The sequence below is a fragment of the Brassica rapa genome, chromosome A03, assembly GCF_000309985.2.
Source record: "Brassica rapa cultivar Chiifu-401-42 chromosome A03, CAAS_Brap_v3.01, whole genome shotgun sequence".
Classification (NCBI taxonomy): Eukaryota; Viridiplantae; Streptophyta; class Magnoliopsida; order Brassicales; family Brassicaceae; genus Brassica; species Brassica rapa.
Genome location: NC_024797.2, coordinates 21,848,180 through 21,863,019, shown reverse-complemented (window position 1 = coordinate 21,863,019; position 14,840 = coordinate 21,848,180). Strand labels below are relative to the sequence as shown.

General features: G+C 36.2%; 1 protein-coding gene and 1 long non-coding RNA gene across 2 annotated transcripts; both read right to left on the bottom strand.

The window, feature by feature from the left end:
- Positions 1-2,611: 2,611 nt before the first annotated feature.
- On the bottom strand, positions 2,612-6,709 carry LOC103860489. The gene is made up of 2 exons (XR_631374.3): positions 5,330-6,709; positions 2,612-3,619 (listed from the first exon to the last, which is right to left on the bottom strand). It is a non-coding gene; the product is annotated as an uncharacterized LOC103860489 (long non-coding RNA).
- A 117-nt stretch (positions 6,710-6,826) lies between these two features.
- On the bottom strand, positions 6,827-7,528 carry LOC103860486 (probable mediator of RNA polymerase II transcription subunit 37c). Its single transcript, XM_009138090.3, has one exon. It carries the CDS (start codon positions 7,288-7,290, stop codon positions 7,000-7,002), a length of 291 nt encoding a protein of 96 aa, XP_009136338.1. The 5' UTR covers positions 7,291-7,528; the 3' UTR covers positions 6,827-6,999.
- Between the last annotated feature and the right edge of the window lie 7,312 nt (positions 7,529-14,840).

Here is a 14,840-nt window from a genome sequence, read left to right as displayed (position 1 = left end):
TATATATATATATATATATATATATATATATATGTACACTAATGATTTAAAGCAACAAGATTGGCTGATCAATTTAGTCGTCCAGTTGAAATCTTTCAAAAGTATGTGAAAGACTAAAGTCAAAGTAAATATGGATTTAGAATAGTAGTTATATTTTACTAACCAAATACCGAAAAAACCGAACCGAACCGAAACCAACCCGATATCCGGATTGAACACCTGTAATCCAAATGAAGCCAAACTATTGTTTCATTCTCCAAAATATAATAAAAATAATAACTTAATTCTGCGCAAGGCGCGGGTCTTATCCTAGTGTACATGTTAAAAGCAAAAAATGCATATGCACATGCGAAATGTGACACAGCTTTGCATATTCTATACGCCTAATAAAGTAATAATGTGTGTATAAAATATATCGTACACACTTCTAGAAAATGTTACATAAAATATCAAATTCTAAGCAAATTATACGAAGTTCAACTAACTAATTTCAGTTTCAGATTTGTTAGATTTTTTCCATATTTAAATAGTGAGTTTCATTAAGAAGAACTATGTTTCGTTGTTCACAATTGATCGATCCTATGCCAACATGAAACTTTTCCTTCGCTTCCAAAATTTAAATGGTTAATATATATATAGATCATTCAGTTTTTAAATTGATCAAAAATAAAATTGATCATTTACCCCTGAATATATCAAATCCTAAAAATATCAGGACCAATTGCTTAAATAATTTTAAAGTTCATACTACACTTTATTTAGTATATGTGTGTAAAGTTGATCTTTGGTGTAACACTGAGAATGATTTTTAGGACTCTGGACATAAACAAAAATGTCAAAAATGGTTCCATTAAATCAAAAGATAGGGTTGGGAATAGATGCAAATTCTGGGAATATAATAGTCTTATCTTATCGATATCTGATACTTTTTCTTCTTTTGATATCTCTCATACTTTACTTAATACGTTTTTAATATGTGCAACAGTGCATGTGAAGAAGCGGTCAAATATAGTTATGATTCTAAAGTTTTTAAATTTTAAAAAATAAATGTATAAATTAGAGTATAAAAACATTAAATTTTTAATTATATTTATAAATTTATGATCTCTCATTTCAAAAAAAAATACAGATATTAATAGCACTAATAATTTTTAAAATTAAATCATCATCTTATATATATATTGTTAATATTTTTTGAATATGGCTTAGAAAGAATTTGAGATGTGATGGAGATTTCTTCGATTGTTGAGCAAAGTCTATAGATTCTCTGGAACTCTTCTAGAAACCAATGTTTAGGTCATATGATGCAGTTGCTAAAAAAAAGGGTCATATGATGCAATTGACATAGACGTGAAAATATTACCGTTAGGGTTCATGTTGGCTACTGTTAAAACTCACGTTGGATACTCATATTGTAGAGGATATGTCTTTTTATTTTTGAAACTTAGGATGTGTTGTTGTTCATTCAAAATCAATTCCACGAAGTGATAGAAGATTAGGGTGTTAGCACTCGTAGCTTTTTAGATTAAGTCTTTGAAGATTTGATGATCACATCGCTGATTTCATTATATGTCTTGTAATCAATCACCAATGAAACGTTTTTAATAACTTACCATTGCATTGGGGATATATCTATATATGGCGAATTCAGATCAAATAATTAACAACGGCATGAGGAAGGAGCTTACTTGTGATATTCACCAATCGAGAAGTAACTGCATTTACTATAACCAGCAGCATCCAATTTTAACTAGGAAGTAACGTTAGATATTTTTTGTCGATGAAACGAGCCAACATGACGTACAGAAAGTAAGCTTCTAGAAAAAGGGATTATATATAACGTTAGATATTTTTTGTCGATAAAACGAGCCAACATGACGTACAGAAAGTAAGCTTCTAGAAAAAGGGGTTATATACACGTATATATCTTTTAAAAAAATAAATACACGTATCTAGAAAATATTGATGTGAAGGGAATAAAGTTGGATGAATTTTGTGAATATTCATATTAGACCCTGATATTAAACTTATAACTATTTTACAGTAGAAAAGTTTTTGATGGTATTAGTTACATTCAATATTATCAGGATTCAGGAATAATCCTGCAAACGCGTGGAGGGAGTAAAGATAAACATATGTGCTTAATTTGTGTCTGCATGTTAGGTTATGAAAAAATACATAAACAATATTATACTATAGTTTATGTAGTCTAGTTAAGTTCTGTTACACACGAAGTCACAACAATTAGTAACTGTGTATTCATAAGAGACCTGAAAATATACAATACACCATCACAGAAACGAGACTACCTTATATTCAATGTAGTATGCTCACATTTCGGTAAAAACCATATACGTCCAAGTTCGCTTTGTTTCCACGTTTTAATGTGATGTTGAATAATATTCCAATACATATGTAGGAAGTGACCCAAACAAAGTTATACTATACAATATATGGTATAGTTTAGGCAAGGAAGTCAGATCTTCAATACATGCGTTCAAACAAGTTGCAGTGGTCTAATGTTGTGACATAGATTGAGGCGACATAAACACACAAAATAGAAGGCAATTATTAAAGGTAAGCAAGGAAAATGGGACCATACATTGCCTACTAGTCGCAAGATAGAATATGTTAAAGATGACATGAAGATAAACGTGATAATACAATACATAAGCATACACTGCTACGTAATGAAATGGAAAGCAAAGTTATAACAAACACGACTAGAGGATTTAGGTCACAAATAAAGGAAACATAAGAGAGGAAAACATAATAGGTATTTTGCGGCAACCCAAAACACTTTATGAGAATAGAAAATGAAAACGAGTATAAGACATGTGCGGAGAAGGACCATTCTTCGATGAGTTACTGCAAAACTGTGGAGAAAATGATAGCAATGGCTAAGAAAAACTATGCTCAGGAAATGGCAATAAATTGTCGAATCAAATTCTGTTTTTCAGCAGCCTTGAGAACTTCGAATTGAAGCTTCTTATTATCATCAAAAGCCCTGGAGGCATCACCGGAAGCGTTAGAGCCTTCGTGAACATAATTTCTCTCACGTAGGAATTCATTGTTCACTGCTTTGAGCTGTCTAATTTTGTCTCGTTGGCTGTGCATGATGTAGCAAGCCTCCATTAAGCTGGCCTTCTGCCATAGACATTGTGTTTCCTGGTCCGCCCATCCAATAAAGTGAGGGCGTAAATAAAGTTGTACCAAATAAGAAAAAACAAAATGCAAGGAAGGGGGGTATTCAGAAAAACAAAAACAACAATTGTAAACAGGGGTACTTTACTATTTAGTTGTATAGTACAAAAACATGTGAAATATACATCATAACATTCTATACTTTTTATGTTGTATTATATTTTCCAAATTTTTCAGCTGGTACATTTGGCATCATCCCTACAGCAACACATGTACTTACATTTCCACACATCAACCAAATCCAGAACTGTGTGTAATCCAATAGACCAAACAAGACAACAAACCAACCAACACACAAATATAGACATCGACAATTCCTGGTTTTCTAATGAAATCTAAAACTCATGTTTATACCGCAACTCAAACAGTTGTCTGAAAGCTAAAGGTTTCCATATATTATACTGACGGCCTTCACCTGGTACATAAAAAAAATTGCAAGTAAATATGTATATAGTTCACAGTACACTGAGGGGGTGACTGGTTTTCCCGCTACCACCCGCAAACGCAGCTTTTGCGGTTGGTAGCGGTTGTCGGCAGTTTGCAACAATCACTCAAATCGCTGTAAATCGTTTCAAACCGCTCCGAATCTCATTAATTCAAAAGCTGGCTCCAGCTAGCGTTTGCGGTTGCGGACGGTTGCAGGAGGGTAAAATTTTTTTCTTTTTTCGAAAACAATATATATACAAAAGTAAAATATTTAATAAAAATTTTAAAATTGAAATTATGAAAATAGTAAAATATATTTATTATATTTTAATTAATATTATAAAATTTTATAATAAAAAAAATTTCAAAAATTAAAATTATAACTTTCCAAATATAAATTTTATATTTATTATAATTTTATGATTTTTGATATTTTTATAATTATATTAAATGTAAATATTGTTAATTTATTATTTGACTGTTACCGCATTTGGTAGTTAACCAGTCATAAGTCACCCGCAAATGCACCAATTTTTAACCGCAATACCAGTCGTACAAATCTCTTAAAACCGCTAGAAACCGCAACCGTCCGCATCCACAAACTTCCGCAACCGCAACCGCTGCGTTTGAACCAGTCAGGCCCTGAATCAGTTTCATTAGTACAAGTACAATTGAATTACTATACTATTTATGTTTTTATATAGTATAAGCATATATCTTTACAGATTTATTAAGTTTATACTCACACCCAAACCCAAAAACGTCTTTGGGACAACAAACAAAGCAAAAAAAAACAGACACATACATGGCTAGAGATGGCATTTGGTACCACCCGCCCCGCATTGGCCCGCCCCGCTGCGGTCTCTCTCTCCGGCGGTTCTTTGCGGGTAAGCCCGCCGTGACCCGCGGTACTTAAACCTCTGCCCAAACCCGCCCCGCTTACTACATAGGACATTGCGGGCTGGCCCGCGGGTATGCAAAACATGATGTTTCATTGGGGTGAGCTTGAGAAGATGTTGTTGTTGTTGTTGCACGGTGCAACTTGCTTCGGACGAGGAGATGGAGAGTTCCAGTGGAAGCTCGAGGAAGGAGAGAAGCTCCAGTGGTGGTGGAAAGAAGATGGAGAGAAGCTCTGATGGTGGTCTTAGTCGAGGAGAAGAAGAATCGGTTGGTGGTGCTGCTCCTCTGGTGCTCGTTGGTGGAGTCGTGCTGTAGAGAACCCTGATCGCCATTTTCGTCTCTTGACTCTTTTTTTTCAGGTGTAAAGACAGCAAATGAGGAAGTGGTCGCGGGTTATGTCGACCCCGCAAGACCCGCTGAGCCTAGACCGCAAAAGCCCAAACCCGCATGACACTTACCCGCGAGACCCGCTTTTAAATGGGCTTCGATTACCTTTACCCAAATCCGCCCCGCATGGGTCTTGTACGGGCCAGGCCCGCGGGCTGCGGTCAAAATGCCATCTCTATACATGGCCGGTTCCCATTTTGAGGAGAAAACAATAAACCTTATGTCTCAAGTGCCACACTTACTGGTTAACTAAAAAATTGTCAAAAATTACTTTTGTCTTCAACAACCATTAAACTCTTCCATCAGATCAGCAAAATATATGTCGGATCTGATTTAATTACCAAAACCCAGATTAGGGTTGCTGCGAAAATATTATATTTTTTCATACTGCTAATAAATCAGATAGACTTACCTTAATTTATGCCCTTTGCGTTCAGCAATCACTCACACCGCAGTTAATTTTATCCAACTTCTGTAACGCTAACTTTTTCTTAACTCTTACAAAGATTGCTACAACCGTTAACGACGAGGTAATTTTTTTTCTTTCCCAAAAGCTAACAAACAAAAGTTCTCACTCTCCAAATCTATATTTTTTTGACGCATTTTTTCTTTTGTAAAGTGAAAAAGGATTTTTCAATTTCGAAGTAAAAAAAAACACAAAGAATAGTTTTGGAAACTGCATAACAATATGTATAGTCTAAAGTCTAAACTATGGCAATAAAGTGGTCTAAAGATAAGACTAAAAGCGAAAAAGACAAGAAACAATGATTTAAAATAGAAAATGAACAGTGGAAAATTAACGGAGAAGTATTCATTGCCTAGTACAACATTGTCACGGCAAGAGGGGTTGGCTACTGTCGCTTTAATGGAAAAGTGGGCCGAAATAATTATATGACCGAAAGTAGGTCTGAAATGGAAAAGTGAATAAATACGTACGTGAAAATGTTACCGTTAGGGTTCATGTTTTAACTTTATGGGTTTTGGCATTTCTAGTTTAATGATGCTTAATAAGAAGATTCATAATCTTCAAACCATATATCTAGATGTAAATTGAGATGTATATAATGACTAAAACTCTTGTTAGCTTTGTTTTGGTTCATCCTTTCAACCACTATTACACATTATAATCTTTTTAGCATGTACATTCGAGATATATCTATTTAATCTACATGATTGTTAACCTATAATCCACCGTTATTATCAGTTTTTTCCTTGAAAACTTTTGCACATTTATACTACTCTCGTTTGCTTTTAGGAAGCCGATATCTTGCGGTTCCGCAATCCATTGTTTCCAGACGTAGATTTTGAGATCGCGTGTGACCAATACAAGGAAAGTTCCTCAAGCAAGAGCAATGGGGTGAACTCAGGATTTATATACCTCAAGGCAACAACAAAACCCACTAGATTTTGTGAATATTGGTGCAAGTGATTTCCCTGGCACGAGAAGGGAGTGTTTAACCTTTATAAAAAAAGGAGATATTTTTGCAAGGGCTTAAACAGCAAAACTTGTCATCTTAGCGATATTTTTCGTGTTTGGAAGCCATATCTGTTGGAGGGAAAAAATGGAAACGTCGTCGTACCCATAGGTGTGGTCGTAATTTCTCTGCTTATAGATAGTGTTAGCGGATGTAGCTCAGGTATTATAATCAATTTGCTTATTAGTACTTCTCAACATCACTTCTGAGAAAATGATTCCATGGTGAGGTCTTTGGTTCCGAGCAACCACTGCTACAATGTGTTTACTCTGTGCATTTGATGAGTTTAGGTTCCTCTTTTTTTTTTTTTGGTCAACTAGTTTAGCGTCCTCAAGTAGGTGTAAACTACTATCTCAACTGTCACAAACACAACCTATGTTCCTTACAAACACATATATTCATCGTTCACTCTGTTTCTATTAAACTAGATCAGCAAAGCCAAGCAATTGAAATCCATAAGAACAGAGTGATGAGACTAATATCGTTCAAGTTCGAAACTGCAACTTAATTAGAAAAACAAGAACAGAGAGTACTGTCACTCAAAAATAAAGCAAAACATAAAACCGAACAACATTCAGATCATAAAGGCAAAAGAACTGCACCAGCTTTAGTCGACTTCCTCGATCTTGGGGCCAGCACCTCCAGCAAAAGGAGGAGCTTCATCATCATCCATACCAGAGGGGCCACCTGCTTCACCACCAGCTCCTTGATACATCTTAGCAATAATCGGATTGCATACGCTCTTCAACTCCTTCATCTTGTCTTCAAACTCGTCAGCTTCAGCCGTCTGGTTCCCATCAAGCCACTGGATCGCCTCCTCAACAGAATCCTCAATCTTCTTCTTGTCAGCAGCAGGAAGCTTCTCACCAATCTTCTCATCACGGATCGTGTTCCTCATGTTGTAAGCGTAGTTCTCAAGCGCATTCTATGCTCCAACCTTATTCAACTAACTTAGTTTTAGTTTCAGGTTTGTTAGACGTTTTTTTTTTGAGAAAAGCTTTGCTAGATTTTTTTTCCATATGTTATATGGTGAGTTTCGTTAAGAAAAACAATGTTTTGTTGTTCACAAGATCGATCCTATGCTGGCATGAAATATTTGTGAGATATCGAACAAAATTCACATTAGAAATTTAGATAAATAATGTTTAATATATAATACAAAGTCTAATTTTAATTAGTTTGAATTTTTTTGGAAATGAAATCAAAAGTAAATCCATGCAGATCACTCTCTTAGGTCTAAAATGGACAATATTATACTAATTGAAAAATAAAGAATTAGATATTAGCTTAACAATCCAAACAATTTGTATTAAAAGGGAATGAAGAAAAATCTGCAAGAATACCAAAATACAATTCGAAAAATAAATGGTATTAAAAGTATGTGGGATCAAGTCACAAGATTTTGGATGTAATACGAGACCTTTAGAAAGAAAACCAAAAATAAATCTATATGGACAAGCATTTTAAACCCAAAACAGATAATATCATATTAATCGGACAATAAATAGTCGGACATGAACTTTCACAATTCCAACAACATTTCTTTTTGTTCCAAAATTTAAATGGTTAATATATAAATCATCTACCCCTGAATAAAATCCTAAAAATATCAGGACCAGTTGCTTTAACAATTTTAAAGTAATTGTACACTTTATTCAGTATATATGGAAAGTTGATCTTCAATATAACACTGAAATTGATTTTTAGGGCTCTGAACATAGACAAAAATGTCAAAATAGTTCTATTAAACCAAAAGATAGGGTTGGGAATCGATGCAAATTCTGGGGATAAAGTCTTATCTTACAAATATCTGATACTTTTTCTTCTTTTGATATGTCTCATGCATACATTACTTAAGGCTTGTTCGTTTTATAAACGCCACTATTTGCGGCTGCGGCCGAAAATAAAACTAGGACAGGAAAAAATTCTTTGATGATCTGATTAAAAACAGCCGCAACGGACAATCAGAGAAACAAAAATAGAGTCGCCGCGACCGCTGAAATTTTGAGCGTCATTTGAATTTGACGCAGCGACCGTAAAAGATGGAGGATGCAGTTGTTTTACCAAAACCCAGCGACATCAATTAATGACGATGCCGTAAAAGATACTTATTTCCTTCGTATTTTTTGAAAAGCCGACGCTGCCGCGGCGTCTCTAAAAAGAACAGGCCTTTAATACATTAGAACGTAAACGTTTTTAATATTTGCAATTGAAGAAACGTTTTCATTGCTATTATTTATGGTTACACGTACTGTAGTTGTTGGAATTTTTATACCGATTATAGCTCACATTACAATCGTAAGGTATCGATTTTAAAAAGTGTTTATTAGATAAACTAATATAATAAACAATTGCCAAAAAAATAAAAAAATATTTTAAAATATAAAGATAATTCTTATATATACTGTGTTTTTATCCACAATAATATAACGATGTATAATTAAATACAAATTAAGGAAAAAAATCCAGTGAAGTAGTTTTCAAAAATAATTTTTAAAATATTTCTATTATTTGAGTATTTTCAAAAACAAAATTGAACATTGAATTATTTATATAAAACAAAAAATCAATAATTATTTATATACATAACAGTATAAACAATAACATATTATACTGATCTTTGAATTACTATTGATTGTATTAATAAATATTTATAAGATAATTATGCCTGCAAAACACCTAGTATAGTTATGATTTTAAGATTTTTAAATTTTTTTACAATAAATGTATAAATTAGAGTATAAAACTTTTAAATTTTAATTATATTATAAATATAAGATCTATCATTTCAAAAGAAATTACATATATTAATAGAACTATAAATTTCTAAAATTACATCATTATTTTAAAATACACTGTCGATATTTTTCGAATATGGTTTAGAAATAATTTGAGATGTGATGGAGATTTCTTCGATTGTTGGTGTATTTCAATAACTCACGGAAGCAAAGTCTATAGATTCTCTAAAACACTTCTAGAACCAATGTTCAGGTTTAATATGATGCAATTGACATAGACAGACATAGGCGATACAAAGGTGTATCATTTCGGCCCACTTTTCCATTAAATCGACACGTAGCGTTGCGTGACAATGTTGTTGTTCTAGGCAATGCTTCTCCGTTAGTTTTCCACTGTTCATTTTCTATTTTAAATAATTGTTTCTTGTCTTTTTCGCTTTTAGTCTATCTTTAGACGACTTTTTCCCCTTCACATCAATATTTTGTAGATACGTGTATTTTTCTTTTGAAAAAGAAAATACGTGTATATAATCACTTTTTTCTAGAAGCTTACTTTATGTGCGTCATGTTGGCTCGTTTCGTCGACATAAAATATCTAACGTTACTTCACTAGCTAAATTGGATGCTTTATAGTAATGCAGTATTGCAGTTACTTCTCAATTGGTGGATATCACAAGTAAGCTCCTTCCTCATGCCGTTGTTAATTATTTGATCTGAATTCTGTTGGGATAAGCTTGAAATAGCTTGGAAATCAAGCTATCCTAATCCTATATTGTTTGTGTTTATCTATAAGGATTAGGAAAATATAAAACCTGTTGAGTTTTGGAGTTATCTATTGATATATAAGGAGTTGCAGACTTGTTGCAACACTTAAGCGTTTTGGTGATTGTTTGAGTTGACTTGAGTTTTGAGGAATTTTCTCAAGTGATTAATAAGAGAGCAAGTTCTTGTTAATTGTGTTCTTACAATCAAATACGTGAAACTTAGAAACTATATTTGGTATCAGAGCTTCTAGGAAACGATCGCACTAGCTATGGGAGATCTAGTTACTACGAAAGTTAAAGGAGGAGGTGGACCTACCACCATAAGCTGTCCCATGCTATCATCGACAAATTACACTGTCTGGTCAATACGGATTAAGGTGCTACTGAAGATACACAAGGTCTGGGACGTCATTGAGGTCGAATCTGATAATGGGGAAAAGAACGACATGGCCACTGCTCTACTGTTTCAGTCAATACCCGAGTCACTGATTCTCCAAGTAGGAGAGTTAGACACAGCCAAGAAAGTATGGGATGCGATTAAAGCAAGACATATGGGGGCAGATCGAGTTCGAGAAGCAAGACTACAAACTCTAATGGCTGAGTTCGACAGATTAAAGATGAAAGACAGTGATACAATCGATGACTTTGTGGGGAAGTTATCCGAAATATCATCGAAGTCAGCTGCTTTGGGAGAAGTTATTGAAGAAACAAAACTAGTAAAAAAGTTTCTGTCTAGTCTGCCACGACGCAAATATATACACATTGTGGCATCATTAGAACAGGTACTTGATCTCAAGACGACAAGCTTCGAAGACATTATCGGACGGTTAAAAACCTATGAGGAAAGAGTTGCAGAAGAGGAAGAAGAGACGCAGGATAAACTCATGTACGCAGCAAACTCTGAATCTCAACCGGCTTCAAATTCTTCAAACCGAGACTACAACAGTAACTATAGGGGTCGAGGACGAGGAGGCCGATTCTATAACAGAGGACGAGGCAGAGGAAGGTATAATGATCGATACCAAGACAACTTTGATATGGCAAAGATCATGTGTTTCAGGTGCGACAAGATGGGACATTTTGCTTCTGTATGTCCTGACCGTCTACTCAAACTACAAGAGGCAACAGAAACAAAGGACAAAGACGCTGACACAACGGAGGCTGAAGAACTGATGGTTCATGAGATCGTTTACCTAAACGAAAAGAAGGTAAACCCGCTGAACTTTGAGACAAGTTCAGACAACGACAGAGTGTGGTATCTAGACAATGGGGCGAGCAACCACATGACTGGAAATCGAAGGTACTTCAAGACACTTGATGAAACTATTACTGGTAAAGTAAGGTTCGGTGATGACTCTCGTATCGACATAAAGGGAAAGGGACCAATACTGTTTCACACAAAGGACGGAGGAAAGAAAATACTAACTGACGTTTACTACATACCGGACTTGAAGAGCAATATAATTAGTCTTGGTCAAGCCACAGAGTCCGGTTGCGACATCAGGATGAAAGATGAGTTTCTTACGCTGCGAGACAAAGACGGAAAACTGATAGTCAAAGCTCAACGGTCTAGAAATCGTCTATACAAAGTCACCATTGAAAGCAACCAACAGTGCCTTCAGGTATCAGTTGGTAGCGACTCTGCAAGATGGCACGCGCGTTTGGGTCACATAGGGAGAGAAGCAATGCGAGTGATGATGAAAAAAGAGCTAGTATACGGACTACCAAAGCTCGTGATCGAGAAAGAGACATGTTCTTCTTGCTTACTTGGGAAGCAAGCAAGACAAGCCTTCCCACAAGCTACTACGTATCGAGCTGAGAAGACACTAGGTCTCATACATGGAGACCTTTGCGGACCCATCACGCCACCAACACCATCACAGAAGAGGTACATTTTTGTTCTCATAGATGATCACTCTAGATACATGTGGACTATCTTGTTAAAAGAGAAGGGAGAAGCCTTCGACAAATTCAAGAAATTCAGAGCCATTGTTGAGCAAGAAACCGGGGCTGTTATCAAAACACTCAGGACAGACAGAGGAGGTGAATTTGTATCAAACGAATTCAGAGAATTTTGTGAGTCGAAAGGGATAACAAGACATCTAACAGCTCCCTATACTCCCCAACAGAATGGGGTAGTAGAAAGACGAAACAGAACGTTACTTGACATGACCAGAAGTATCTTGAGACACACAGAGCTACCAAACTACCTTTGGGGCGAAGCGGTAAGACACGCTACTTACCTAATAAACAGAGCTGCAACTCGTGTCATTAAGGCAAAGACGCCATATGAGCTGTTCAAAGGACGAAAGCCGAACATAGAACATCTGCGCGTTTTTGGATGTATTGGATTTGCCAAGATAGAGTCGCAGCATCTCAGGAAATTAGACAACAGATCCCGAATGCTGGTTCACCTAGGGACTGAGCCAGGATCGAAAGCTTACAGGCTACTTGATCCAACAAATAAGAAGGTGGTGGTGAGTAGGGACGTGATATTTGACGAAACTAGAAGTTGGGATTGGAAGACAGGTAACAAGGATGAAGGAACAGGAACATTCCGCATCGCTATTGATAGTGGTACACTGAGCCAAGAAGAAGAAGAAGAAGAAGTACTTGATGAGGTCGAACCAGAGCTGAGGAGATCGCAAAGAGAACGTCGAGCACCAAGCTACTTGGACGACTACATTTTATTGGCTGAGATAGAAGGAGAGCGTCTATTACTAAGTTTAAACGATGAGCCGTGGAGTTATGATGAAGCTAAAGAAAAGAAAGTATGGAGAGATGCATGTGAAGATGAAATCAAGTCCATTGTTAAGAACAAAACATGGGAGTTAGCTGAGCTTCCAATAGGGGCAAAACCAATCGGTCTTAAATGGATCTTTAAGGTTAAACGCAACTCAGATGGGAGCGTCAACAAGTTCAAAGCGAGGTTAGTAGCAAAAGGCTACATACAGAGACACGGCATTGACTTTGATGAAGTGTTTGCGCCTGTAGCACGCATTGAAACAGTCCGATTCCTACTTGCTCTTACGGCATCTAGAGGATGGCAAGTACATCACCTAGACGTCAAAACCGCGTTCTTGCACGGAGACCTAAAAGAAGAAGTATATGTCTTACAGCCTGAAGGTTTTGAAGTCAAAGGGCAAGAGAGCAAGGTATACAAGCTAAGAAAGGCACTCTACGGTTTGCGACAGGCTCCAAGAGCATGGAATGAGAAGTTAAACAAGGTACTAGGAGATCTTAAGTTCGTGAAGTGTACAAAGGAGCCAGCAGTGTATCGACGCCAAGAGAAAGAGCACGTACTGCTCATAGCGGTCTATGTTGATGACCTCCTCGTGACTGGTTCGAGTATTGAGATGATTGACGAGTTTAAAAAGGGAATGTCTGAGAGGTTCGAGATGAGTGATTTGGGAACTTTAACCTATTATCTAGGGATCGAGGTTGATCAAAACGACGAAGGTATTACGTTAAAGCAAGAACGTTATGCCATGAAAATATTGGAGGAAGGTGGAATGCGTGACTGCAATGCTGTTCACATACCTATAGATCCGAGTTTAAAATTGTCTAAAGCACAAGATGAGCGAAGCGTGGATGAGAAGGAATATAGAAGGAGCATCGGATGTCTTAGATATTTGTTGCATACTCGACCTGATCTATCGTTCGCGGTAGGAGTCATGAGCCGATATATGCAGCATCCAAAGACCTCTCATGCCGCAGCAATAAAACAGATACTGAGATACTTGCAAGGCACGCTTAGCTTCGGACTAGTGTTCAGACGTGCAGCAGAAACAAAGTTGATAGGTTACAGTGATGCAAGTCATAATGTAGATGAAGACGATGGCCGAAGCACCACAGGGCACGTTTTCTATTTCGGAGAATCACCTATAACCTGGTGTTCTCAGAAACAAGAAACAGTTGCTCTCTCGTCTTGTGAAGCAGAGTTTATGGCAGCGACTGAGGCGGCCAAGCAGGCTATCTGGTTGCAAGAACTGCTTGCTGAGATCGTAGGAAAGGAAAGCGAGAAAGTGGTGGTTCTGATTGACAATAAGTCTGCAATAGCTTTGACGAAAAACCCGGTGTTCCATGGGCGTAGCAAACATATACATCGGCGCTATCATTTCATTCGTGAGTGTGTTGATAGCAGTCTGATCGAGGTCCATCATGTACCAGGAAGTAAACAACGCGCTGACATTCTAACGAAAGGACTTGCAAGAATTCGATACAAGGAAATGAGACAGATGATTGGAGTTGAAGATTTGTCTAAAGGAGACTTCAAGCTTAAGAGGGAGATTGTTGGGATAAGCTTGAAATAGCTTGGAAATCAAGCTATCCTAATCCTATATTGTTTGTGTTTATCTATAAGGATTAGGAAAATATAAAACCTGTTGAGTTTTGGAGTTATCTATTGATATATAAGGAGTTGCAGACTTGTTGCAACACTTAAGCGTTTTGGTGATTGTTTGAGTTGACTTGAGTTTTGAGGAATTTTCTCAAGTGATTAATAAGAGAGCAAGTTCTTGTTAATTGTGTTCTTACAATCAAATACGTGAAACTTAGAAACTATAAATTCGCCATATACCAGTGCAATAATAAATTATTAAAAACGTACGTTTCTATTGAAAATAATTGGTGATTACAAGACATAATATTGAAATCAGCGATGTGATAATCAAATCGTCAAAGACTTAAAAAGCTATGAGTGCTAAACCCCTAATCTTTCTATCACTTCGTGGAATTGATTCTGAATGAACAACACATCTTAAGTTTCAAAAAAAACATATCCTCTATAGTTTCCAACGTGAGTTTTACGGGTCAGCTGAGGTTTGGAATGTGCAAAAATACATACGTGAAATATTAACGTTAGGGTTCATGTGTTTTAATTTTTGGGGATTTTGGCATTTTCTAGTTCATTATTAAAAAAATGATGCTTAATAAGAAGACTCATA

Coding starts and splice junctions, on each gene's coding strand:
- LOC103860486 (XM_009138090.3), bottom strand. CDS start 7,290: ATGAGGAACACGATCCGTGATGAGAAGATTGGTGAGAAGCTTCCTGCT.